This window comes from Durio zibethinus, chromosome 13 (genome assembly GCF_047325235.1).
Source record: "Durio zibethinus cultivar Kanyao isolate XHJ-2024 chromosome 13, ASM4732523v1, whole genome shotgun sequence".
NCBI classification, from domain to species: Eukaryota; Viridiplantae; Streptophyta; class Magnoliopsida; order Malvales; family Malvaceae; genus Durio; species Durio zibethinus.
In genome coordinates this window covers 23,597,763-23,623,166 of record NC_143174.1, presented here as the reverse complement: position 1 = coordinate 23,623,166, position 25,404 = coordinate 23,597,763, and the positions used below count along the sequence as shown (strand labels likewise).

The 25,404-nt window shown below is 34.1% G+C and overlaps 4 protein-coding genes and 2 non-coding genes across 23 annotated transcripts; 1 reads left to right on the top strand and 5 right to left on the bottom strand.

Annotated features, from left to right (window-relative positions):
• Nucleotides 1-630: 630 nt before the first annotated feature.
• Nucleotides 631-724, bottom strand: LOC149515447 (small nucleolar RNA snR60/Z15/Z230/Z193/J17). The gene has a single exon (XR_016327190.1). It is a non-coding gene; the product is annotated as a small nucleolar RNA snR60/Z15/Z230/Z193/J17 (small nucleolar RNA).
• Nucleotides 725-972: 248 nt separating this feature from the next.
• LOC149515446 (small nucleolar RNA Z43) lies at nucleotides 973-1,074 on the bottom strand. Its single transcript, XR_016327189.1, has one exon. It is a non-coding gene; the product is annotated as a small nucleolar RNA Z43 (small nucleolar RNA).
• Nucleotides 1,075-1,908: 834 nt separating this feature from the next.
• On the bottom strand, nucleotides 1,909-6,082 carry LOC111303206 (protein CONTINUOUS VASCULAR RING 1-like). Its single transcript, XM_022899307.2, has 7 exons — nucleotides 5,704-6,082; nucleotides 4,789-4,841; nucleotides 4,386-4,495; nucleotides 3,548-3,715; nucleotides 3,319-3,416; nucleotides 2,698-2,824; nucleotides 1,909-2,309 (listed from the first exon to the last, which is right to left on the bottom strand). The coding sequence occupies exons 1-7, from the start codon at nucleotides 5,836-5,838 to the stop codon at nucleotides 2,215-2,217; spliced, it is 786 nt and encodes a 261-aa protein (XP_022755042.2). The 5' UTR covers nucleotides 5,839-6,082; the 3' UTR covers nucleotides 1,909-2,214.
• Nucleotides 6,083-8,790: 2,708 nt separating this feature from the next.
• Nucleotides 8,791-13,381, bottom strand: LOC111302589 (uncharacterized). Of its 2 annotated transcripts, XM_022898426.2 has the most exons (5): nucleotides 13,015-13,378; nucleotides 12,631-12,700; nucleotides 10,789-12,534; nucleotides 10,396-10,645; nucleotides 8,833-9,746 (listed from the first exon to the last, which is right to left on the bottom strand). In XM_022898426.2, exons 3-5 carry the CDS (start codon nucleotides 12,529-12,531, stop codon nucleotides 9,106-9,108), a joined length of 2,634 nt encoding a protein of 877 aa, XP_022754161.2. In that variant the 5' UTR covers nucleotides 12,532-12,534; nucleotides 12,631-12,700; nucleotides 13,015-13,378; the 3' UTR covers nucleotides 8,833-9,105. The 2 variants fall into 2 exon arrangements, with proteins under 2 accessions (XP_089598270.1, XP_022754161.2); XM_089742144.1 differs by lacking the exon at nucleotides 12,631-12,700 and having other exon boundaries at nucleotides 8,791-9,746; nucleotides 13,015-13,381.
• A 3,873-nt stretch (nucleotides 13,382-17,254) lies between these two features.
• Nucleotides 17,255-20,666, top strand: LOC111303204 (rop guanine nucleotide exchange factor 9-like). Its single transcript, XM_022899302.2, has 7 exons — nucleotides 17,255-17,814; nucleotides 18,277-18,393; nucleotides 18,634-18,788; nucleotides 18,877-18,951; nucleotides 19,050-19,316; nucleotides 19,400-19,720; nucleotides 19,804-20,666. Exons 1-7 carry the CDS (start codon nucleotides 17,577-17,579, stop codon nucleotides 20,185-20,187), a joined length of 1,557 nt encoding a protein of 518 aa, XP_022755037.2. The 5' UTR covers nucleotides 17,255-17,576; the 3' UTR covers nucleotides 20,188-20,666.
• On the bottom strand, nucleotides 18,846-25,063 carry LOC111303202 (aspartate aminotransferase, cytoplasmic-like). Of its 17 annotated transcripts, none has more exons than XR_016326707.1 (15): nucleotides 24,942-25,063; nucleotides 24,505-24,576; nucleotides 24,357-24,418; nucleotides 24,182-24,265; nucleotides 23,925-24,024; nucleotides 23,700-23,820; nucleotides 23,269-23,432; nucleotides 22,983-23,120; nucleotides 22,648-22,769; nucleotides 22,182-22,276; nucleotides 21,765-21,888; nucleotides 20,843-20,979; nucleotides 20,310-20,542; nucleotides 19,789-20,202; nucleotides 18,846-19,685 (listed from the first exon to the last, which is right to left on the bottom strand). XR_016326707.1 is itself a non-coding variant. In XM_089742145.1 (12 exons), the coding sequence occupies exons 1-12, from the start codon at nucleotides 24,993-24,995 to the stop codon at nucleotides 20,895-20,897; spliced, it is 1,221 nt and encodes a 406-aa protein (XP_089598271.1). In that variant the 5' UTR covers nucleotides 24,996-25,063; the 3' UTR covers nucleotides 18,846-20,894. The 17 variants fall into 17 exon arrangements, 2 of the variants coding, with proteins under 2 accessions (XP_089598271.1, XP_022755035.2); XR_016326708.1 differs by having other exon boundaries at nucleotides 19,789-20,133; XR_002691733.2 differs by having other exon boundaries at nucleotides 21,765-21,885.
• Between the last annotated feature and the right edge of the window lie 341 nt (nucleotides 25,064-25,404).

Genomic DNA, 25,404 nt, shown 5'->3' with positions numbered 1-25,404 from the left:
AGCCTTGTTTTCTTCTTTTCCATGTTTCGTCTCTTTTTTTTTTTTTTTCTATCATAATCTGAATCAAAACAAGTCAAAAGACAGCAAAAACAAACTCAAATCCTTGAAATGGTGTGAAGGGCTTCTTCTCAAGCCCTGTGGCTCCAGAATTCCAAGTAACCAGGTTTGGCATTGCTTTCCTTTCAGATTCAACCCAATTCTCCAAACCCTTCAAAACCACTAATTTCACCTCAATTCCCTTTTTCAAACCCCTCAAAACCACCAATCTCCACCAAATTTCAAAACCCCACCTTTTAAGCCTTGTCTATCCCACATTTCCCTCCAAAATTCCAATTCTTTTGGGGTTTAAGATTGCAAATCCAACAACTTTAGGCCCCAGAAACCAATTTCAAAAACTTAGCTGATAAGGGGTTAAAGACTCCGGTATGGAGACCAATGTAGTGGACTCCGGATGCGGCGGAGATAGAGATGACGGGAAGGTAGAGAAGAAAAGTGGGCCACCAATTTTAATATATTATTACAGAAAATATAGATATGGGTCGATCCATCAATTTTCTAAATAAAACTTTAGAAAAAAAATCAGAGATATATATCTCAGAAGCAAAGATCAAAGAAAGTAGTGATGAAAGAAGGGGTCATCAGATAGGAGCGAAAGACTAGGCAGTTGAATAATCATGGAGATTATCAGCTGAACTATGCTTTTTTTAATCATCAATTGACCACTCCATTCAAAAATTTAAAAAATAAAAAACTGAGAAACATAAATTAAAAAAAAATGGTAAATAAATTATCAGGAAACGGGAGAAAGAAAGGTAGAATCAGCCTCATAGAGAAGATTAGGCATTTCAGCATCAAATATTTCAGACATATGCTTGTCATTGAAAATATTTAATCATCGGCCGATTTTGACTCAAAATTATTAGTATTAGCAAATGAAAAAAAAAATATTCTGAAATTGAAATAAGGAAAGGGGGACTCAGAATATGGGTGGTGATGTATCAGGATGGTCGGCAAGGCTGTTGAAAACAGCCGATTACGACGAACGAGACCTATCAGTTAGAGTCGTCACCGTCCCTCTAATCTTTTCTTGAAAAAAAAAAAGGAACAACAACAGAAAATAAATTTCAAAGTAGAACAAAGGAACAAAATTGGGAAAACGGATCTGGGCAGATAAGGAGAGAGAGAAGCTCACAGTAACAGTCTAAGCTATGCCTTACGAGCCATTCAGGCGTAGCTAGTTTATATAGAGACTTGAATGCGAGCTAGGGTTTTGGGGTTGTGGGGTTGGTTCTATTGGGATTTATTTCATTTTTACATTAATATGCGCGGGTGCAAAATCATTCCTTCGGTTGTTATCATATCATACGCCAACTTTCCAAAGTAATGGGCCTGGACCCAGGAAAAAAGCACAATGAATTTGAGCCAAGAGCCCAGGGCTCCAGGAGTATAATCTGGTCGAGTAAAGTCCAGACAGTCGAACAATGAAGACATGAATATTACCTTAAACTACTTGTTTCAATGGCTTAATGTTCCTAGTCAAACATTAAAAAAAAAAAAAAATCCCAGAAACTTGGTCCAAATTTTAGGGTGAAACATGATATTCTCATGCCTGCTCCAGCATAGTTAAATGAATTTCACTGAATAAAATTCCAGTTTGGTTGCATCGTTTGCTTTCAAAATTTTAGTGCCATGATTAAATAGGAGTACTATTTGCATTTCACTTCCACACATGGATCCTTCAGGCAACTAGTGCAACAACCGCTAGTTGGAATTTGAAACTTCCACGTCCCAAAAGAATGCCGGATTTCGAGACAACCTTGAAGCTGATTGAATCAGCAATTCCAGGCTATAATAACTAAACAGAATCGAAGCTCAAGAACTTCAGAGGGAGAGAGAAACGACGGTAGGTGACAGTGGAACACATTCAGTACAATAACATTGATGTTCTAATTGTTGGAAGAAACATAATCCAGCACCAAAATGCCTGGTCCTGCCCCGAAATTTAGACCAAACTATATTTGAAAGCAAACAGGTTACATTCTATATAAATAAGCAACTGTACATATACCACCAGAATCAGTCAAAGCCAACAAAATTTAAAATCTAATTCCGAATCCTGCATTACCAACACATCGACTGTGTGGGTGCTCTGATGACTAAAATCTGAAATCAGAGAAAATACAATAAACAGCTCTACAACTGTCATCTTAAACCTCAGCTTCTGTCAGATTTGCTTCTTTCCAGCGGCAAACATGTATCTAGTGTTGACAGGATCTGGGGCATGGACATCCCCCCGGACACAACAATTTCTGCATGGAAGAACGAATGAGACATAAGCTTAAACTGAAGCAGAAAATGTTACAGTGATGTATTGGCTCCATTCTGTTTTCTTCTTTTTTGAGTTTTGTCATTGTTTTTCATACAAATATCAAATGTTCCACAGTTATAACAGACCACCACTTCATAAAAGAGAAACCATCCTCATGTGAAAAAGCAAATTTCAAGTTGCACCCCCCCCCCCCCAAAAAAAAAAAAAATCAGCATTGCAATTCACAAGGCTCTCCATTACCCAAAAAATAGGGGAGCAACGCTTATAACAAGACAGACTAATTGGTAATAAGCAAGCAAAATGTAACCCCCACTATTCTTTTTTCTTGCAATTGTAAATAATGAAAAGAAAAGAAGTTGATCCCTCACCAATTCCTTCACGGACAGATAGATTCGGTCTAATAACATCCTTGATATTGATGAGGAACATATCACCAATATAAAGATGATTTGTGGGAACATAGACGCAACATAGCTCTTCTTCACCAGAGTAGCTCTGCATTTAAAAATAAAAAGAATAAAAACAGCACTCTTGCTATCGCATTGCCTGATATGTCTTAAATCTTACTCTTCCACTGCTCAATTTCTAAAATGGTAGTCAAGCCACCAAATTTCATGTTAATTATTTATAAGACATAGAAGTAGATAATTAGATGTCAAATATTGCCGCTACATGCCTGCTGAGATTCAGTTGGGACACCATGACATGCAATGTAATCAATAAGGTTGGGACAAAAACAGAGGAGAATCACAAGCTGTATGTTGCGAAAAAAATTTTTGCACAATGGGCACTCTTTTCCAACAAGAATGGCATGGAAGCAAGAAACATACCACTGGGCAACAAGCAGTCGAGTTTGGTGGGAAGAAATAGTCATGCAGAACATGCATGCCAATAGGATCATGTGAAGCGATTATGAATCAGGAAAATATCAAAAACAGAAGAACCCATGCCAAAATGATAGTTTTGGAACAAAAACTTCATTTGCCCACCTGCAGAGTAACAGATGAAGTGATGAACCCAAATGCATATTCACCAATACGTGGATGCCTTATGATGGCTACTTCCTTGAAGGCCTGTGTGTTCTGATCTGAAACACAATAAATATGCAAAACATAAAAAGTGATGTAGCAATATATTGTCAATACCTGAACCAATTTTAATAATATGGCTGGCTAAACTAATTTAGTTCATGTGGAAAAAAATCAGCAGAGCGCACACCTGGAGATATGGCAGAACTAATCTGCTTGGACGCATTGTAGATATGACGAACAAATGGCATCCGCTTGATAAACCACTCACCAAGGCCCAAGACAGATGCTCCCAACCAAGATGACATCAATACCCCAACCAAGAAGATGAATGTTATAGAAGTTATAAATCCAAGACCTGTCCAAGAAGTAGATATCAAGCGACCTGTTAGTTAACCAGATGGTACATACTGTCAAAGGAGACATATTCAATAAAAATGACAAAGATGGATGTTAAGATACATCAGTAATATAGGTAAATCATTTGCAAAGGCCACTCTGGAAAATCCATTCTATCTTTCTTGCCGTACATACCATTTTTAGCAAGATAGCCTGCTTGAAGATATTAGATATGTAAAACTACAATCTAATAAGCACATTTTAAAAGGCTAAATGTCCTGAACAAATATATATACATATATATATATATTTCCATACTATCAAAGTCTAATTCTATGGAAATTTCAGGTGAAGAATAGCATAAGTATCATGTAGGCTGCAGGCATAAGAAAAGTTCCTGCAAAGATGATTGATGATAAAAGAAGATTCCTCCAGTCTTATAGAATACCATCCATGCTCTAACAATAATCACTGCTATTATCCATAATCTCTCAAAAAATTGCAGGTACTATAATCCTCATCATTTGGAAGCCTTAAACAAAGAGAAAAATTGTTTACAAATTCAAAGATCCAGTTAAAAGGGGGGGGGGGGGGAGAGTAAAAAGATTTTAAAATTATGAAACAAGTTCACAGGTCTAGTTGGGAAGGGCAAAGAAAAGTTTTTAGCTGCTAACTAATGAGATGCTTACCGAATATATCAATTCCAAGTTGAGCATAAATTGGAGAGAAAAAGCCATCCACAAAGTGAATAAACCACCACGTTATGTAGAAAGTGATTGCTATAGGAAACAGAATGACACTGCAAAACAACTATGTATCAGCAGCTGCTATGACAACATTATAACTAATAACAGAAATTCCATAAGGTAAGATTCCTTAAACATGATGGCAAGAACTACCATTTCTGAGTTCATCAAATAAAAGGTTAGCACAAATTCATGATGGCAAGAACTACCATTTTGTAAGATGATAGATAAATAGCAGAGGAATTTCAAGAGAACCAACCATTTTATGAGAATTTTATGAGGAGAAAAAAAGTGGAAAGAAGAAAAGAAAAGAAGGTATCGGAGTGGTAACAGAATTATGGCTTACCATCCTGTCATGAACTTCTTAGAAGCCCAGCTCCTGATGACTTTGTAAAATGTCTGCACAAAACAAAGCTTCTCAGGCAGTTTTCTTTGTTTTTTTTTCTTAAAAAAGAAATGTACACACGTCATTACATGAGTGCATAGACAAGCATAAGCATACAGTTCCTATACAGGCAACAGGCTGAAAACATTGTTTTGAAAGATTTCATTACAAACCGTAACAATCTTCTTAACCCATTCCATCAAGCAGAAAAAGTAATGCCATCAAGTCTCACAAGCAGAAGGGTGACTTCAAATTCATGCCTATAATTCTATAACCTAAATCTATTTGAAGGCATTTACAACGGGGATTGAATACAAAGATACAACTAACGTATACTCTCTGTTATGGGCTTTAACATGCTTTACAGCATTTTAAGCTGAAAAAAAAAATCTCAGATACATTCGAAACCTCTCAAAGAAAAGGCAATCATTATAAAAAATGTTGAGCAAACCCTGTTTTGGTCTCATCTGCTGATAATAACTTTTCAAAAAAATTACAAGAAAAGAAAAGGAAAAAACATTTCCTCATTTTTAATAGCTCCACTAAATTATGCTTAATCCTAGATCACAATACCAAGTCAAACACAATAAAACAATTCAATTTCCATAACTCTTCTAAAATAAAAATTTCTCAATTAAAAATCAATTCGAAACATTCAAATACTCTCTATTAACAACCAATTTATTCAAACAAAATCACATTAAGCTCCATTATCTAAGTACTGATTTACAAAATGTAATTACAACCTTACAATTAGCAACAAAAACAGCTGCAGACCAAGTCAATAATTAATCACAAAAGTAACGCCCATTAACAACCAAAACTCTGTTTAAAAAACAATTAAAAGAAAGGAAATGAAAAAAAAAAAAAGGAGACCTCGCGGCCGGCGTGATGCGAGGAAGAGGAAGAAGAAGAAGGTTTGGAGGAATCATCATGGACAGAGTCAGCGACCGGGATTAGAAGCTCTCGATCTCTACTCGCCATCACGATCGTTGATTTCTCATCTCCCATCACCAGAAAACCCCGCTACTAATCTCCTTCTCAAGACTCCCAAAAACCCTAGCTCGCTTCGACCCTTTCTCCCAATTCACTGTTTATTGGTCAAGAAGAAAAAAAAAAAAGACAATTGAGATGAGGGAAGACTCTTTGAAATCAGCTCCCTCAATTTATTTAATTTGAATTTATTTTAAATGTATTAATAAAAGAATAAGTGTAAAACAATGGGGAAGTCGAGGTTTTTTTTCAAGGAGATGTTGGTGTTTTTTTAAACACTAATCCTAGGGTTAAGGGCGGATTAATCAAAGTTTAATCAGGATTAAAGTTAGGGCTTCGGGGGATTAATTTTTTAACTGAGTTGTTAGTACCGATTGCTGTTGTTCTGTTGTGGATGAGCTGTCGATGATTACTATTGGTTGCCAGCATTTCGCCTCAAAGGTCACATCTATAATCCAGAAAATATAATTGTTTAATTTAAATCAAAGATCATGCATGATCTTCGATTAAATTTGATTCCAATTATTATTGATTAAAATTATATATAAAAAAAGCTCTTATTAGTAGAAGGTTGATGAAATTGAAGCATGCATGCCAAAACAATCATTATTATTCATATTTCACAATTAAAAATATTTTAAAATTCGATAATAATGTGATTTATGGATAAAAATAATTCAAATAAAAAATGCCTTTTAATCACGAAACTTACCAATAGGCAATTGCATACAATTCTAAGTTGAAGGCCAATACAAACATTAATGTTGGTCAATAGTTATAGGTTTCGAAAATTAAACCCATAAGTTTGAATCCCTCCATCACTCAATTTTTTTTTTTAATTTAGTGTTATAATATCGAGTTCTTAAGATTGTACCAAAAAAAGATTAAGCTCAACTAAAGTTTGAAAATATTATATATAAAAAAAAAATTAACAAACAATGATGAAAAACACCTGTAAAACATTTGCTATTATTAAAGATTGGGCTACAGTATTTTAAGAATTAAAAAATAATTTTAATTATTTTAAATATAATATAATGATATGATATAAAAATAATATGAATAAAAAATATGATTTAAAATTTTAATAAAAATTATAAATAAATTTAATAAAATAAAAAATATATTTTATATTTTTTTATCAATATAAATTATAATACGTAATTTTTATATAAAATATAATATAAAAATATAAATTTTTAATATTTTATATAATATAAATTAATAATTATTTAAATAAACATAATTATTTTAATTTATTCGATAAACAATCTCAATTTATGAGCCGTTACTATGCAGGCCTTGATTGTAATAGGCCCAGTTCTTATGACAATGCGACAGATTGTGCAATTTTTTTTTTTTTCAAAGTTTTCTTCTTCACTCTTCGCCGTCCGGAAATTGCAATTAAATGACGCGGCGCCCAGAGAATCTAGAATATGTACACTTGTTACGCAAACGACCTTTGAAGAGGCGCCACATGAGTTATTTGACCGTCCAATCCAGTTTTGAAACGACGTCGTGTTCAGTAACGGTTTCAATTTTTCTTTCTTATTTTCCTTCCAAGTTGTAACATCAAAACAAGGATTTTATTTTCAACCTTGCGTTAACTATTTGCCTTCTAATTTTTTTACGAGGCAAACAGGACCTTATTGTTCCGTATATTTTCCAAACAATTATAAGTTAAACACCTTTCTCTTCTATATAATTGTGGAACATAGAAGCTTCTGGTTTTAACTTTGTGTTCACTTTTTGCTCATATTTATAGCTGCAGAATGTCAAATGATATACATCCATAGAACAAAGTTGAGGAACAGAATCCTTTTGTGTGAGAGGGCAGAGCAGAAAGGAGATTTTTAAGGCAAAGCTATGATCAGAGAAGATACAAAGTCAAGCTATGGCTTCTGCTTCTCAAGCACTTGATCTCTATGATGTTTCTGACTGCATCTCAATTGCTGCTCATATCAAGGGGGTGTTTACTAATAACTAGCTAGTTTTTTATTTTCACCATACTTTTTTTTTTCTTTTCATTTTATCTATGCTGTTAGCTAGTTTTATATGAAAGAGGTTAGTATTACAAAGTACAAACTTGGTTTTTGGAAGTTAGAATATGTATGCTCATTTGTTTAGATTGATGGGGCTTGGAATTTTTTCATGAATTTGAAGAGAAATATGGAGGAGGATGGTAATGTGTAATGGGTTAAAACTTTGGGTGCTTCTTCACTCATACGAAAAGGACTTTTGTTCATTTTGCTCTGGGGACCCTCAATTTCCTTATCTTCAAGGAAGCATCTTCTTAATATAATGAAGATAAGAAGAGTCTGAGAGGAGGCCGAAGGGCAGCCAGCCAGCCAACCAACCAACCAACAACTTTATTGGTCATCAGGGGACATGGATTCAGGGTAAAGATGCTGCTGCCAAAGTCTCAAAGGGCTCTGTTCAAATGGTAGACTAGTAGTTAAAATGTCGTTATCTTATTCTTCTGAATAGGTACGTAGAGAGGCACAGACACTGTACTCCAAATTTACGTATTTGCAATTTATCAGAAGTAGGGTAAGGGATTCTTGATTTCAGCTGCATGTGATGAAAATAAATACTATGGAATTAGAATATTGTTATTAAGAAATCCATTGTTTGTTATAGGGTGGTTGTCTCTTTCAATGGGCAAGCTGCTTGTCCTTGTCGTAGACTGAACAAATGATGAATAAAGATGTATGATTGAGCATTGAGTAGCTGTCATTATCCAAAGGGATCGAGTCAGTCAAGCATGGAATAAGACAATGGTTGTGCTGTGCCCTTCTGAAATTTAAGCCTTACACGTGGAAGTGTAATGGTTGATTGAGTAAATATTGGGCCTGAATAAGTAAATGGGCAGGTTTTCTTTGCTTTTTTTTTTTTTTGGTGGGGGAGGGGGCAAAATTGAGTTCCTTACACTAGGTCATATGATGTATTTCAAGGAAGTATTCACGAAATATATGATAAATCTAATTCATATTTAACAAAAAAAAAAAACTTGGGTTATATACATGTTTCAATATATTCATCTAGATATCAATACATCTAGGTGCCAGGCTTTAACTCTTCAAGTGGCTGAAATCTAAATTTACATTTTTTTCACTCATAGCAAGGAAAATTTCACAGTTGAAATATAATTTTGAATCCAAGATATGGCCAACACTTCCAAATCTGCCTCCTTTTATCAACCAAAGTAAGCTTATTTACAATGCAATGCTGATCACTTGAACCAGTGATCTGTTGAACCCTTTAACAAAGTTGGTAAAGCAGAGCTTAGGCATAAATCTCCTCAATTAACCCGCCCAATAGTTGCTTCCCTATATCATCCACTACTTGCATTTTGTCATCCACAGAAAATCCTTTCTTCCAACCCAAGTCCCATATTCCACTTAAAACTTCACTGCACTTTATATCTCTTTCCAGCATTGCGTAAAGACTATCGGTAGGATAGTTTTCACCAGCAGGTTCACTATAGCTTCTTAGAGCCTCAACACTGTCACAAGTTTCCTTTAATAAATGATCCAGATAGATATGACTTTTGGCATTTCCAACCAGGGTTAATAAGGGAGGGTGGACCATTAGAGAATCAGGAAAGCTTCTTCGTCGAACAATTTCATTTGCGCAATCCAAGGAGAGTTGTGTGTTGGCATCTATGAAATCACCGATGCCAAATTTTTGTGAAGTTGTAGGAACATTCACATGAAGATAAAAAAGCTCTTCTGCATGACTGAGAAAAGATGGACTGCTCAGTAGCAAAGCTTTAAGACTGGTCCCTCTCATGAAGCTTTCTGTGTTGGTTCCAATTGGAATGATGGGGTCATCATCAATGTCTCCCATAGATTTACTTTTGCTTTGATCATCAGTAGTCACCAGCGTAACATCACAGACAGAGCTCTCGCTGTTATCTTGGTGTCCTACAAAAAAAAAAGGAAAAGAAAAGAAACTATATTGTTAGGTAAGCATCTACATTCTGCGTAAGTACAGGAGTACTTTTTTCTAAACTGAAATATTAGAATGTATTTTTCCGATTCCTTTATATGGTTACGTAAGAGGCAGTTCGCAGTTCACTCTAAACATATGTCATCAAAATGGGGAAAAAAGAATATTTATGTGAAGAAATGGAAAAAACACCACCTATGACTTGGAGGTCCTAGAATGTTTTCTCACTCATTCCTCCCATAAGTTTCTCTTTAAATAACTATAATATAAAAGCATATCTTGTTCTAAATTTGTTCTCAAGCTACATACTTTTTTTTAAAGGTTAGATAATCTGAGTTAAAAGTCATGAACCTCAATATGATGGTGGCTTTCAAATCTTATGTTGTTGATTGCTTTGAATTTTTTCCCCAAAAGTTCTTGCTGGGGAGCAGAGGTGTCAGCATTAGAGTAGAGAATCAGCAAATTTCACCATGTATTTATTTAACTATGACATGCGTTTGACATTCAATTAAATCAGAAAATACATGTCTGTATGTGTTTAAATCTCTATTGTGAGCAAATGGTAGCTGACTAATGTCATCTAGAGCACTGTGCTTTACTAAAATTTCTGTCAAAAAGGGTTACCTCTAATGTGAATATCAATGTGTTTTGATCCCTCTTTTATAGGAAGTTGATCTGCAGTTTCAGTGCTAAATCCGTCCAAAACAGTAACATTTTCTGATGCAAGGTCGATCCTCATTCCTTCGAAAACACTATCATTTTTTGATATAAGATCAATCCCCTTTCCTTCCAAAACAGTATCATTTTCAGATGTAAGATCAATCCTCTTTCCTTCCAAAACAATATCATCTCCTTTGCATTCTAATTTCTCAGTCTGCACAGAAGATAAACTGAATTTAATTTTCAATCCTCTTTTCATAATGCATGTAGCAGAGGCATTTCAAATCTCATATGTAAACATGCTGTTTGACGAAATTTAGAATTATAAATGCAGAATCTAAACTTAAAAGGACTCACAATTAGTTTAGCAGCTGTAGCCTTGCTTACTGCCTTTTGCTTCTTGGTTGGACTCTTTTTCCGATCATTGGGACCACGAACTATAGTTTGTGGTGTGCAATGAGAGTTGGACTTTGCAGTAGCGCTTCGCTGATGAGGCACTCTATTTTTTGTAACATTTGATCCATTTTCAGGCTTACTGGGCTTTGGAGGGGTAACCTTGGCTTGATCTTTAGACCTTGATAAATTATTTGCTTTTGCAACCTCCTTCTCAACTCGTTTCCTGCAGCTTATGGCAGGTTTTGGTTTCTTGTCAGTTGCCTCTTTCTTCAGCGATGGCTGAGTTACAGGACCCGAGCTTTTCATCTTAATAGAGAGCCTCTCTTTAATTTTTACTTCTTCTTTCACTGGGCTGGCCTCTTCCTCTTTGCTGTGTTTAGCACCTTCCTGCTGGCTAAGTCTCTTGACTGGAGTTTCTTCTGCCTCCATTCTTCTTCTCAATTCATTGAAGTTCAAACCTCTTTTGTTGGAGTCACTTATTTTGGAAGAAGGCTCTTTTGCTTTCACTTTTTTGAGCATAGTTTCTGTGTTTAAGCTTCCCTCCTCCTGAAACTCTGGCACAAACTTCTTTTGTGGTTGCAAGTGCGGATCATATCGAGGTTTTATGAGAATAATAGGTGGGCAATCATCAATCAACCTCTGTTCAGAAAAGAAGTCACTCGATTGATGGGAATCAGGCTTAATCTCTTTGGTGGAGTTGCTTTTCAGAAATCCTTTAAAATGCATGGTCTCAAGGATGTCCTTCAGTCTCCTCTCTGGATCTTCCTTCTGCGACTTCCTTACTTTTGGCGTATCAATTTCAAAGATAGGCCTCTGTTGACTGAAAATCTTCTTATTCTCCAGTTCTTTCTGGGAATTTGTCTGCAATGGTTTTGAAGGCATTTCTTCTAGGCCCATAAGCTTCGCGATCAAACTTGGGCCTCTTGCATTCTTCTCCGGAGCTGCTGATGAGATAGATAAATCCATGGAAGTAAAGTTGTTTGTTAGGACAGTTGAAGATTGGCTCGAGCTTGTGGATGGGATATCTGAAGCTGAGTCCGGATATCTTCCACTAAAGCATCTCTTTTCTTCAGCATTTACGTTTGGCGATAGATTTTGCCTTGCTAGGCTGTCTCTTATCACTTTCCTAAGCTCCTCAATGCAATCTCTTGAAGAACCATCGGCAGAAAGGCGATGATTCTGGATTCCCATTTGGTAATTTCGCTCTTCAACTGGACTTGAATTCGTTCTCTGAATCACTTGATCATTTCTCACCTTATCACATTTTTCCTTTTCTTTCTTCTTGAACCTAGCCATACAATGAGATGCCTCTTGCAATTTCCCAAGCATGTGTAAAGAGTCTTGCAATTCAAGAGCTCCTTTCAACAAATCTTTTGCTATATCTTTCGAATGGCCATCACACCAAAGCCCTTTGGACCACGAGTCAATTACCTGATTCAGCTTGTGAGCTCCTCTTGAAACCTCCATGAGCTGACAGGAAGATGAGCTATGAAGTTCTTCTTTAGACACCGTCTCTTCTCTTTCTGCCTTACGCAAAAGATATTGGTTTGATCGGTTCTGTGCTTTTCGGCCTTCATTCTTTTGCTCCATCTTCCCAGAACCACTTTTGGACGTTCTAATTGTTCTGCACTCCGCGACTCCCTTTGGATCATAACATGTAACAAATGATCTGTACACAACTGATCTCAGACTGTCTTGAGGCATATTCTGTCATAACAAATATAGTTATAAAAGTCAGATGCTTACAAATACTCAAAGACCAAATCCACCAATGCTAAATATTTCTCATGAGATGATGCTTACATGTTCTTTATATTCTAATCAATCTTTTCAATGATTATCTGAAACAGACAAAAGCAACACTTGTTCGGCTCTGAAAACAACATGAGCAAAAAACTTAATCAGTTGCCGCCCCAATAAACAAAACCAATGTCATTAAAAAATGAAAAAAAAATCTATTTCCCTTTGAAATGTTTCATTTTTTTCAATACTTATTAGTCCACAAGAACCTGAATTCCTATTTATCAATAAAACCAATTCTCTCTCTTTCAGTTTCATCCAATACTCAGAAGTTCAGAACCAAGAATGAAAACAAAACCATCTCAAAAGAAAGAAGACCCAGATGACAAAATGCATGTAAAAATGAAAAACAATCAAGACACAAGAATTCATGCAGGGAATACTGACCTGCGCTGCAAGTGATCAGCTAGCAGAGACTCAGATCCAAAGAGAAAAACAAAGCAGTCAGGTTCGCATTGACTTTGTGAAGAACTGAAAGAGAGTGTACAGGGGGCTTTTGGTTTTCTTCCAAAGCAAAGAAAAAGAGTCTGAAACAAATATAGTTTATTTGTTCAGTTTCATGGGAAAAAAGAAGATAATGAAATGATTTAGTAAGATTATTAAGCAGCGTGATTTCATGGGAAACGACTTTTAGTTATTTTTCTCGTACGCGTGTTGCAGAGAGAGAGAGAGAGAGAGAGAGAGAGAGAGAGAGAGAGAATCTGTTCAAACGCACGACGACGAAGGGATGGTAAGTTTGCAGACTAATCTCTCCTCTTTAACTTGTTCTTTAACTGCCATCTTATATGGACGGTTCACATTATCACTTTTTTTTTTTAAATTTTTTTAAATTATGATATATAAATTTTATTTTATTTACCAAAGATAAAATGCTTTTCTTAAAATAATGAAAATTTAAATAAATATAAAATTTTATAAAATCATGAAAATTGTAAAATTAGGATAAAAGAAGAAAATACAAATACTATATTTAAATTTTAAATTTGTTAAATACTTAATTTTAAAAATAATTATATAAATTAAACGAGTTAAGTTTTGAATAATAATTTTGTATCTTAAATTATATTTTTATTTAGTTGGTCCAGAATCCAATTAGTAATTTATACAAATAAAGCATTCAACTGTACATATTTTTTGTGTATGAGTTTGTTATTCGCGTGTATATATATAAAATTATGATAAGATAAGATAATTTTATAAATAAAATAAAATTAAATAATATCATTCTATCTCATATTTGATATGTACAAGAATTAAGATATGATAATTTATTTATTTATCAAAATTATTTTTTTAAAAATTTATATAATTTAAATTATTGATAAATTTTTTAAAAAATAATATAACATGTAAATTTAATTTTATGAATTAAAAATAATTCTTTCTCTTTTGAAAGAATTGAATCATTTTATACAGGAAATAATAATCTTCATTGTAATCTTATCTCTTTCAATAATTATCATATTATTTTATCTATTATTTTAAACACCAAACATGACTTTAATTCATTACATAAAAAAAAAAAAAAACTACTTACTAATATTATGAACAAACCTTTTTTCATGGTTTTTCGATTGAAGAGTAGAGGAGGTTGGGTTTTTGTCTTAAGAGGTGCAATTATCAGTGGATTAAAAAAAGTATAACCACTAGTATTAGAAAAGGCAAAAGATACAAAGAAGAATCAACTAGCTAACTATAATATTCCAAAAGAAATTGAACACTTGAAATAAACAAACAAAAAAAAAACAAGTGTTACAGCTCAGAACTTCAAATCTTTAATTTGTCCAAAATCTTTACCTCCAATCAGCTGACTTGAGTGACCAAAAATTTCGCTTACTTGTTGCTAATCTTGAAACCAAATTGGTAACATGGTGCTACTGTTTTTGAGGTGGAAAAAAGAAGAGGCCTAACCAACCACTACTTATATGAGCCTATAGTATTAGCCTCAATGAATTTTTTTTTTTTTTTTTACATGTCATCGCTTGAGGTTTTGGGTTAAGTTTTAAAATTTAAAATTTAAAATTATTAAATACTATCTTTTAAAATTAAATTAAATTTTGGATTCATAAATTTGAGATTTTATTATTTAAGTAAGAAGTTATATTTTGTTTACAAAACCCTAAACTCTGTTGCTACTTTACATGGAGGTATCCTCATTTCAACTAAATAGAAACAAATTCAAATGGTTGAGACACCTAACTCATTTGAAAATGGAAAATTTAAACAATGCAGGCTTTAAATTTTTTTTAAAACAGTTACCAAATGAAAGAATCAAGCCTGTGAATGTTGGAGTTTTTTTCATTTACATCACCACCTACCAAAACTGTTCAGCCTTAATTTACCATAGTACACTACTACATTGAAGTTCTACCTCTCGGTAAAAATGATGGGTTCACAATGCTTTGAAGGTAAGGGAAAGGATCGATTAAAGCAATATCAGAAAAAAAAAGTAATGGCAGTAGTGGTTTGTGGTTTTTCCTAAACAAAAACCACTCGAAGTGCAATCACATTATTAATTAAATGAACTTTTAATTTACTCAAGATTTACCTTTGTTATCTGGGTTTTGCAGTGAGCAGGTAAAAATAATCAGAGCTGAAAATATTGAATGAGTTTAATGCAGTCAAAGGACTCTTGCAATGTATACATATGTATATGATAGTGTTAATGAAATTGAATCCTCACCTCTTCTTTTTTTGCCCCCTTATTTTGGATGGTGCAGAGGTACTAAGGTTATTGGGTCAGCCACGCTTTGAATTTCAAAACTCTTTTACTAACTTGGACTGTTCAGCCTAGAAAGTTATCTGCAATTTGAAATGAAATTGACAGAACTCTTTTGCCCATGCGCTCATGCTGACATTCGTTTGAGATCATCTGATCTCTACTTCAAGTTATCAATAATAGTATTGATGCGAGCTCTGAGTTTAAGGTTAAGACTTGAAATCACAAAAATAAATAAATAAATAAAAATAAAAATAATAAATTTTTTTTATTTATATTTGAAATATGAGATATCAAAAAAATAATAATAAAAAAAAAGTAAAATAAAAGTGAGAAGTTTTAAGATGAAAAGTGATGTGATCGAATTGATGCGATATTATATATATCAAATCGATTTAAAAATAAAAAATATTTTTAATTATTTATTGATAATTTTTGATGAAAAAAAATTAATTTATCCTCTGAATCTAAAAATATCCTTAACATATAGATATAATTTTTTTTTTTTATTTCAGGCTATCAATGACAGATATTTCTTTATGAACCATGAATCCTTACCTGATTCAGCTTTTAAGCTCCCATTGAGACCACTAAAACATTTGCATCAAATATTTAACGACAGTTGCACAAAACACATCATATGATTTCTCAGCAAGTGGTGATTATATGATTCATTAGCCATTGATTACCCCTGATTAAGATTAAGAAGCCTACAATTCTTGTTAAGGGTGAGAATTTTAGTGAATTATGTTTGTTCCCTTGCTCAGCCTAAATTTTAAATCTCCGACAAAAAAGAATTTGTCACTGTCCCTATGGCCAATAATTTAAAGCATAAAATACAACAAAATATCCTTTAATTACGGATCAAAATCGTCTTCACAATCACATCATACCTCCCCTTTTAACGGGGCGGTGAGCACATGCAATTTATTTTGCTATGTTTGTAGTTTTTTTAATGTAATTAGGGCACAAAAAAAATTTTTTAATAAAAAAATTGTAACTGATAATTACACAAAAGTTTCCTACTCCCATAAAAGAAAACGCAAGGGAATATAAAAAAAAAAAAAAATACCCCTTTTAATTTCTTCTTTTAAATATAAATTTTGTCGTTGGGGCATGTGAAATGTGAAGACAAAGTTACTATGGCCCTGGTAATAGTTATGTCTCTTAATTTCTCGAGTTATACAAAGAGATGTAAAGGAAGAGCGGGAAATTGAACCTTCAATCTTAATTTTTTTTTAATAAGAATAACAACCATTAATATAAGCTCCAGTTGTTGATTCGGCGTGGGAATTATTGTCCGCCTTTGATTTTAAATGCATGTGATTAAACATACAAAGTTGATGACATTTGACAATTTGCAGCCATTTTAGATTTCCAAATTTGTAATGATCAAATTCACAATCTTGTTAGATTTGGTCAAAAATTAAACTGTTCGGTGAAAGGAACATTGATGACAACATTGAACAAAAGTGAAGTCATTGGTGGATATTAATTAATGTCTCGATTAATTAAGGTAATATTTTGTGAAACATAAAGATTTTTTTTTTATATAAAGAAATCGTATTTAAGAGATAAAAAAATTATAAAAATTTGAATTTATACTCAAATTTATTGGACGTTATCTTTTAAAAGTAAAGCGAAAAGATTTGTGATCATATTATTATTCTTATTTTAATTATCTAAATTTTCTCCAACCGAAGAACTGTCACAGGCAATTGAACAAAATTTTACTATAATGGGGTGCTATAAGGGAGGGAAAGTTAGTTAAAGCAGTTGAGTTCGTATGTTTTCCCCGGGCATTTTGCCAGCATTTACCTGTCTCAACAATCGACTTTTTTTAGACAAAAACCCTTCAAAATTACCATCTTTGTTGTTTATATTTGATGTTTCTTTGTTAGACTAACCAACCCTCAAATTTGTTTCTGAAACAGGCACACCACATTCTCTTGCTGCAAAAACAAAAAACAAGATTAACCACTCGAAGCTCTATCTCTTCAACCCTGAAGAATCAGATAAACCCTTTCATTTTCAATCGCCAGCCTCTCATTTCAAGGGAGTAGTTCTCCTGTTTTTACCTTTTTTTCATACAATATAATATTGTTATAACTAAAAAGTGAAGGACTAGACTTCTCTTTTCTTTTTTTATAATCATTTTCACCTTAGTTTCTTCTTTGTTTTTGTTGTTAAACAAAGAAGAAACACGAAGAGAAAGAAGCTTGCATTGACAATGGTTCGAACATTGACACGTCGGTTCAGCATTCAGAACTCGAAATCTTTCCACATTAGGAGAATGGCTTCAGGAAGGCTGCAGCAGAATCTGATCCCAGATGGTAATGATGTGGAAGATGTTGATGATAACCTGCAATCAAGGGGTATAGACACAAGAAATGCAGAAGACCAATCGATGGAGCAACAGAACGTAGGAGAGTCTGGGACAGGCACTCCCCAGGAGATGCCACAATCAGGTGCAGTTCAGCATCTTCTTTTAGTTGATCACCATAGCTGCAATTCATGTTCCATTAAAATTCTGTCTTATTCATTGCTATTTGATAAGTATTACAACAATCCAGAATTGAATTAAAACTGGTTTGTCTTAATCTTTGTGCTGCAGCTATATAAATATTTAAGTTCTCACGATATTGCCAAGTGAGTGAGAATTATTTATGAACAAGAAAGCTAATTTTTCATACATAGATATCAATGCCAAGTCAACCCATAATTTAACTCAATTGATTTATGCAATTATTTTAAAAAAATAACATGTAATCATTATAAGAAAATAACATCCAATAAATTTCATATTTAAATTTCAACACTTACAAACCCTTCTCCTACTATTACACTACATTCTCTTTTTTAATATATATATATATATATATATATGATGGTAATGATTCTTCAAATAATTTATTTTATCGTTGATACAGATACGGAACTGATGAAGGAAAGGTTTGCCAAGTTGCTTTTGGGTGAAGATATGTCAGGAGGAGGAAAAGGTGTTTCTTCAGCTTTAGCTTTATCAAATGCAGTGACAAACCTAGCAGGTAGAATATTATATTCCTGTCTAAAATCTAATTATCAAGTGCATGCGTTTTCATATAGAAATATATAACATGGAAGCGTCAGGTTTCACAGATAACCATAGTGCGTTCTGGCTTTTCCCTTTCATCCCATGATGCAAAAATATTGATCATTTTGAGCCTATCGGTAGTATTGTAATATATATTTTACCAGTTTAATGGTGGTTCTCATTCAAATCTCTCTGTTGGCCAATTGTAATGCAGCATCCATTTTTGGAGAACAAGGGAAATTAGAACCTATGGCTCCAGAAAGGAAAGCACGGTGGAGAAAAGAAATGGATTGGCTTTTATCTGTAACCGATCACATTGTTGAATTTGTTCCCTCACAACAGAAATCGAAGGATGGAACACACATGGAGGTACACATCTCACTCGTAATTTAAGCAAGCAACATTACAAGTCACAATTCACCATACTAACTCCCAACAATTTGTTTCAACTTTATAGATAATGGTCACAAGACAAAGGAGCGATCTGCTTGTGAATATACCTGGCCTGCGCAAACTCGACACATTGCTTATTGTGGGTATATTTGTCATCCACTCTTCTAACCTGATAAAATCACTTAATAATATAGAAAGGATTAACACCATGGTTTCCGATCAAATTATAATGAACAGGAGACTCTTGACAACTTTGGACAAGAAAAAGAATTTTGGTATGTGTCGAAAAATGATGATCAAGAGAAAGAAAACAGTCAGAGGGTTGACAAATGGTGGCATCCAACTGTTAAGGTTCCTGCAAATGGGCTATCAGAAAAATCACGAAGATGGCTGCAGTCTCAAAAGGATTCTGTGAGCCAGGTGCTAAAAGCAGCTATGAACATCAATGCTGAAGTCCTTTCTGAAATGGAGATCCCTGAAAGCTACATTGATTCTCTCCCCAAGGTAAGGAAATGAAACTCTCCGTCAACTAAAACCTTTAAGAGTTTTTTTAACTTTGATTGATCTTCTCCATCATGTCTATGTAGAATGGAAGAGCAAGCCTTGGTGATTCAATCTATAAAAGCATCACAGTGGAGTACTTTGATCCTGCACAATTCCTGTCAACCATGGACTTGTCAACAGAACACAAAGTTCTTGACCTTAAGAACAGGATTGAGGCCTCTATTGTTATTTGGAAGAGGAAGATGCACCACAAAGATGGAAGGTCTTCTTGGAGTTCAGCTGTCAGCATGGAAAAGAGAGAACTCTTTGAAGAGAGGGCAGAGACTATCTTACTCCTACTAAAGCAGCACTTTCCGGGACTTCCGCAATCTGCACTTGAGATATCTAAGATCCAATATAATAGGGTACAGAAAGCATTGCAACTGCGTTTTATCTTTTCCTCAATGTATTCAAGTTTGATAAACTTATTTACCTTTGAACTACACAGGATGTAGGACACGCTATTCTGGAGAGCTATTCTAGGATTCTAGAGAGCTTGGCTTTCACAGTCATGTCAAGAATTGAGGATGTCCTTTACGCTGACTCCCTTACTCAATCATCATCAGCATCACCAGCAAGCTCTGAAAACTCCTCAAGCAACGAGGAAGATGCAGCCAGGATGAGCACATCAGAGACACCAACACTCTCAGATTTCATGGGATGGGATATTGCTTCCGCAAAGAGTAATTCAAGTGATCTAGAAATCTACTTTAAGGGTGATCATGATAAAAAAACGTCCAAGCCTCCACTTAGCTCCACCCCAAAAAAAGCTTCCCATCTAGAGAAGCTTGAAAACTTTAGTGGCCTAAGAAGCCCAAAAGCTCGCGATTGATTGATAACGGATAACCTTAGAAGAAAGGAAACAAGAGGAAGTAGAAGAAATGGGGAAGAAAAGGAATGATGCAGGGGAGACAAAATAGACGAAAACCAAAAACAGATAGTTACAAAGCTGACCTTGTGTATATATTCAGCCCCATGTAGGAATCCATTGGGGTAGTAACTTTCTAGAACTTTGCATTCTTCTTCTTCCCGAATTTGGACAGGAAAGTGAATACATTAACTTAAGATATCAGCATTCGGGAACTGCTTTCAGGCAGTCTTCATCTCTACTTACTGTCAATCATCTGGTTTAGGTATGCAGCTTTTGCCTTCAATGTGCAATGAAACTTTTGGTTTGCTCTACAACCCTGCTTAATTTGTAAATTTCTCATCTTTTCAGCTTCATTTTTCAGATTGTATCATTTTCAGAAACAGCAAAGAAAGATTCACAATCAAAAGTCTAATACAAGTTGTATTTTCTTTTTCAAATCCAATAAACCTCTAAGCATAATATTTATGACGCCCTTTTTTAAAAAGTTAAGCAAATATCATATAATATCAATATTAAAATATCAAAATTGGGTTTAAATCCGAAATTTGCATTCCAAAGAAGTGTTTACTATGGAAAATCATATTTGCTCGAAAAGGTTGGGGGAAAGAGTCATTACGGAGATGGACTAAAAACCAAAAATACTTGCTACATAAATTTCAAATTTGCTTCTAACAGGCACAGGTGACTGCAGCATGTATAGCATCAGCAAGATGAGGAACAGTCTTGGAACTAAGACCTGCCATACTAATCCTCCTGCAAAGAAGAAAAAATTAATTTAAATCAATATTTACCAAAGTGCCAGTTAAATTAGGCACTTACAGATTGATATTACCAGGCCAGACAGTTTTTGGGAACAATAAAAGTGTTATAGGGTTCATGGAATATACAAACTTCAGAGAATCAGAAGCCCCCATTTGCAAGAACTCAGTAAGATAACAATATCAACTATTCAACGAAGTTCAGATTTAGGGATACAGTAAATAAAACAGAAAAAGAGACCGCCAGATTTCATGTTGTAATCCCTTGGCATAGCGTGTGGAGAGCAGGGCAGGTGGAGAGTCAAGGAGGAAGAGAATACCAAACTATGACTAGAATATATACTTATTCATTTTAGGGAGGTATGGTGATAATTTCTTAGCAATAAACTTTCATTTTGGGGAGGTATGGCGATAATTTCTTAGCAATAAACTAAATTCAAACAAAAACAACTTTATCATAGCTGTAAAGAAACTCTCTTCAAGTTGAATGAAAATGTTAAACCATAGTTCAACATTTATCATATCTATGTCAAATGATCCTTCATAAATGATTAAGATTCTGAATTAACAAGAATACTGGGAGGAGAAATCTCAAGGCATAATTTTCTAGCCTGGAAACGATTTTCACTGCAAAAAAGCAACATTCTGGAAAGAGGAAACTAAATCCTTTATCTTACCCAACCACCTACAAACCACCAACATTTCTCTCGGCCCCAAAGAATATTTTTTAAAAAATTTCAATAAAAAAGGTGAAAAGAAGAATGAAATATATCTTCTTACCCATCAGATGTCATGTAAATGTGGTACTCTTTGGTCATGAACGCAACTTGATCACTGTTCAACCCTGTGAAAGTGAACATTCCAATCTGCTTGATAATGTGACTCCAGTCACCTGCAGTGCCTGCTAAAAAGGAGATAGAAACATGTTTGGTTTCTGATCTAAGATGGAATACACCAAATATTTCATATAACAGTGAAGAAAATACTAGAAAAGAAAAAATGCAAAATTTTTGTCGATTATATATAAAGGACGTGAGCGGAGACCAAGATCTTGAACAAGCCTTTTGTAAGCTGATATGTAAAACAATTGTTGACTGATTCATACCTATTAACTTACATTTCATGCAACAGGAAAACTAAAAAAAAAAGGCACAAAAATCCACAGACATAGGAAGAAAGGAAAGGATTAAGTAAAACCTCGAGCGCTTAAAGCATCATATAGTTGTTTGCGCATGCTAATAATTCGGTCTGCCATCGCTTTCAGTTCAATCTTCCACTCATTATACATATCACTGCAAAGATAAATATAAACAAATTTAAAGAAGAAAAAGTAAACATGCAGTTCATTAGTGAAATAACTTGATTTGAGTAATTACCTCACTCAATGTTCAACAAGAAAACTATAGATGAAATATTAACCCCAAAAAAGTGAACACGTGTTCTTTTTCTTTAATTTATTATTACACCATGTGGGCAATATGGTCACTAGTAATCGGAATGTCTTAAGACTCTTAACATTCACTTTTCTTCAATCTCTAATAACAAGAAAATACTGTTCCAATCATTCCATTTTCTGAAAACTTTTACCAATGCTACTAGTTTCTCTGTCATCAAACAAGTTCTAAATAAAGGTTGGTTTGGTGACACCATAAAAAGGACTTACCTATTCTTGAGAATGGTGGCTGCGATTGATGCACCATTAATAGGTGGATTAGAATACATAGGCCTAATCACAAGCTTCAACTGGCTCTCAACCCTGCTTGCAACATCAGCCCCCTTACAGACCTGTAAATGAAATTATTATTATATTCCATGCAATAGGCCATAGTTCACATAAAACAACTGAAACAACAGAGAAAATGCCAATGATTAAAATGTAAAATATGATTCTGCATAATTGTCAGAGTTACAGTTTTCAGCCATAAGATTTGGGCCTCCAGCATTTGCTTAGCCATAATGAAAGAAATTTGCTCAAGATTTATAAGTCCAGCATCTTACAATGCTGAGAGCACCAACACGCTCTCCATAAAGTCCCATGTTTTTTGCATAACTCTGAGCTATAAGGCATTCCCCACCATCTGCAACAAACATTCGAACGGCCAGTGCATCTGCATCTAAGCTACCGCTTGCGAATCCCTGGAATGTCAAATTTCAAGTGTTTGAAAATTAACCATTGTATAACCTATTAAAACTATAAGATTAACATCTATGGAGTTCATTATGTATATTCTAACAATATCACGTACAGCTTTAACCCTAAGCTTATTGAATATTGGATAATTACCTGGTAAGCACAGTCAAAGAAAGGCAATAATGCTTTAGATCTTATCAACTGCCGAATCTGTTCCCATTGCTCAGGAGCAGGGTCAACACCAGTTGGGTTATGAGCACACGCATGAAGAAGCACTATAGCTCCAGATGGTGCTGCGCCAAGATCTTCTAGCAAGCCTGTTTCCCAAAAGTTTTGCCATTCCTTTTATTAGCATACCAGGGAAATAAAAAACTAAGTTATTGGTTCCATAAGCTATAGAGAACTTGTATGAAGGAATTTGAAACAAAAAACAGGCAATAAAAAGATAACGACATATGGCAAGATGTAATAAATGAATACTTCAGTTGTTTATCCAAGAGCTTCTTAATCTAATCAACTTAATAACAGCAGCAACTCATTCACACTTCACAGTATAGCCTATTGATAGAATCATTAACTCAGACCTTGGAAATTGAGCCCACGAGTTGCTGGATCATAGTAGCGATAAGCGTTCACTGACAAACCTGCCATTGTGAAAACTTTCAAATGGTTTCCCCATGATGGCAGTGGAATGTATATAGTACGCTGGTAAACAAAAGATAGGTAAAATAAGCATTACTTGATCTTCAAAAAAAAAAATAACTTAATAAAAAATAAATTAAAATCAGAAAAAGAAGTGTGCATCTTACTTGGTGGTAATGCTTTGCTAGAAACTCAGCTCCAACCCTCAAGGAACCAGTACCAGACAAGCACTGAGCAGTAGCAACTCTGTTCTCTTGGATAGCAGGACTATCCCAAAAGCAACAACCATGAAACATCCAATAAGCTATCGAGAAAACAAAACACAAATCGAAAAAGAGCTAAACAAACATTTACAAATAATTTCAACTGAACCAAAAGCGGTTTCCTTTTGGTAATTCTCTTCTTTCTTCCTTCCTTTCTTTACCTGTCATCACCAAGAATAAGCTTAGCACTCAATTTATTGAACTCTGCTAAACCAAGAATAGGAAGATATTCCTTCACTCTTGACCTGAAATACATAAAACATGATCAACAATTTTACAAAACAGTCGAAAATACGCTATTAAGGCATGAAAAACAGAATGGTTTGAGTAGCTTACCGGTCATTAACAAGAAGCTGTTCCGCTTTTCGAACGACATTTAGAACCAAAGGTTTTCCTTCCTGTTATTGGCATAGACAGATCAAAAGATCATTCACAAGAAAAAAAATGATAGAATTTTTTAAAGGGAAAAAAAAATTTTAAATACCTCAGTTCTGTAAGCACCAACGCCTAAATTCAACTTGATCGGGTTTGGATCCTTGTTGTAAGCAACAGTAACCTTTTTTGGATATAAAATATTCAGAATAACCAAAAATCAATCAAATCATTATATCATTATATCATTATATCATTATATAATAATAACCTTAATCAACCGAAGTACCGAAAGAAGCTTCGTCTATTTGTTTATTTCTTTTAAAATGAAACTGTATTTTAAAAAAATAAAAATATTAAAGCAACATGGAAATAGTAAAGAAAAAAAAAAGAAATTATTGGCTATATTTGATGGTTTGATTCATGATTTTCCACGATCAAACACGTTATGATCAGATCAACTAACCGGATCAGTTCACACTTAAAAAGCAAAGCATTGATAATTCATCAAGAAACGTATAAACCAAAGCAAGAGAGAGAGAGAGTTACCCCTAGGATGGGATCTTCAGGAGCTTGAACAACGGCGGCGAACACTGAATCCATTGCCTTTTCGAAAATCGAAGACCTTTTCTCTTTCCTGTGGTTTTACTGGAACTTTGAGAATTAGAATCAGAGAAGGGAGAAAGGTAAGTTGAGGCTTTTTCTTTTTGTTTTTTGCAAAACTATGGGTGCTTAAAGACTGTGAACTATGGGCGCATGCTTTTCTCAGTGGTGCACTTCTTCCGACGGTTTTTTCTTTCTTCGATGACTTCATTTTTTAACTCTAAATGATTAATTAATATATTTTTATTTATATTTAATACGTAAAAACTTAATTTTACGTAAAATTTTATCTTTTATTTTTGTTAATATTAATTTAACAGAAACAACGATTAACACTTACAAATATCCATTGAAATTAATATGAATTTTTTATTTTTTATTTAAATTAATTTTTTTGAAAAAATTAAAT

Coding starts and splice junctions, on each gene's coding strand:
- LOC111303206 (XM_022899307.2), bottom strand. CDS start 5,838: ATGGGAGATGAGAAATCAACGATCGTGATGGCGAGTAGAGATCGAGAG. Junction 4,842..5,703: donor CGCATCACGCCGGCCGCGAG/GTCTCCTTTTTT, acceptor TGTTTTGTGCAG/ACATTTTACAAAGTCATCAG. Junction 2,825..3,318: donor CTTCATCTGTTACTCTGCAG/GTGGGCAAATGA, acceptor TTTTAAATGCAG/AGCTACTCTGGTGAAGAAGA.
- LOC111302589 (XM_089742144.1), bottom strand. CDS start 12,531: ATGCCTCAAGACAGTCTGAGATCAGTTGTGTACAGATCATTTGTTACA. Junction 10,646..10,788: donor CTACAGCTGCTAAACTAATT/GTGAGTCCTTTT, acceptor TCTTCTGTGCAG/ACTGAGAAATTAGAATGCAA. Junction 9,747..10,395: donor CATTGATATTCACATTAGAG/GTAACCCTTTTT, acceptor TTTTTTTTGTAG/GACACCAAGATAACAGCGAG.
- LOC111303204 (XM_022899302.2), top strand. CDS start 17,577: ATGGTTCGAACATTGACACGTCGGTTCAGCATTCAGAACTCGAAATCT. Junction 17,815..18,276: donor CCAGGAGATGCCACAATCAG/GTGCAGTTCAGC, acceptor TCGTTGATACAG/ATACGGAACTGATGAAGGAA. Junction 19,317..19,399: donor ACATTGATTCTCTCCCCAAG/GTAAGGAAATGA, acceptor ATGTCTATGTAG/AATGGAAGAGCAAGCCTTGG.
- LOC111303202 (XM_089742145.1), bottom strand. CDS start 24,995: ATGGATTCAGTGTTCGCCGCCGTTGTTCAAGCTCCTGAAGATCCCATC. Junction 24,577..24,941: donor CTGAAGATCCCATCCTAGGG/GTAACTCTCTCT, acceptor TATCCAAAAAAG/GTTACTGTTGCTTACAACAA. Junction 22,277..22,647: donor GCCACCATTCTCAAGAATAG/GTAAGTCCTTTT, acceptor TTATCTTTGCAG/TGATATGTATAATGAGTGGA.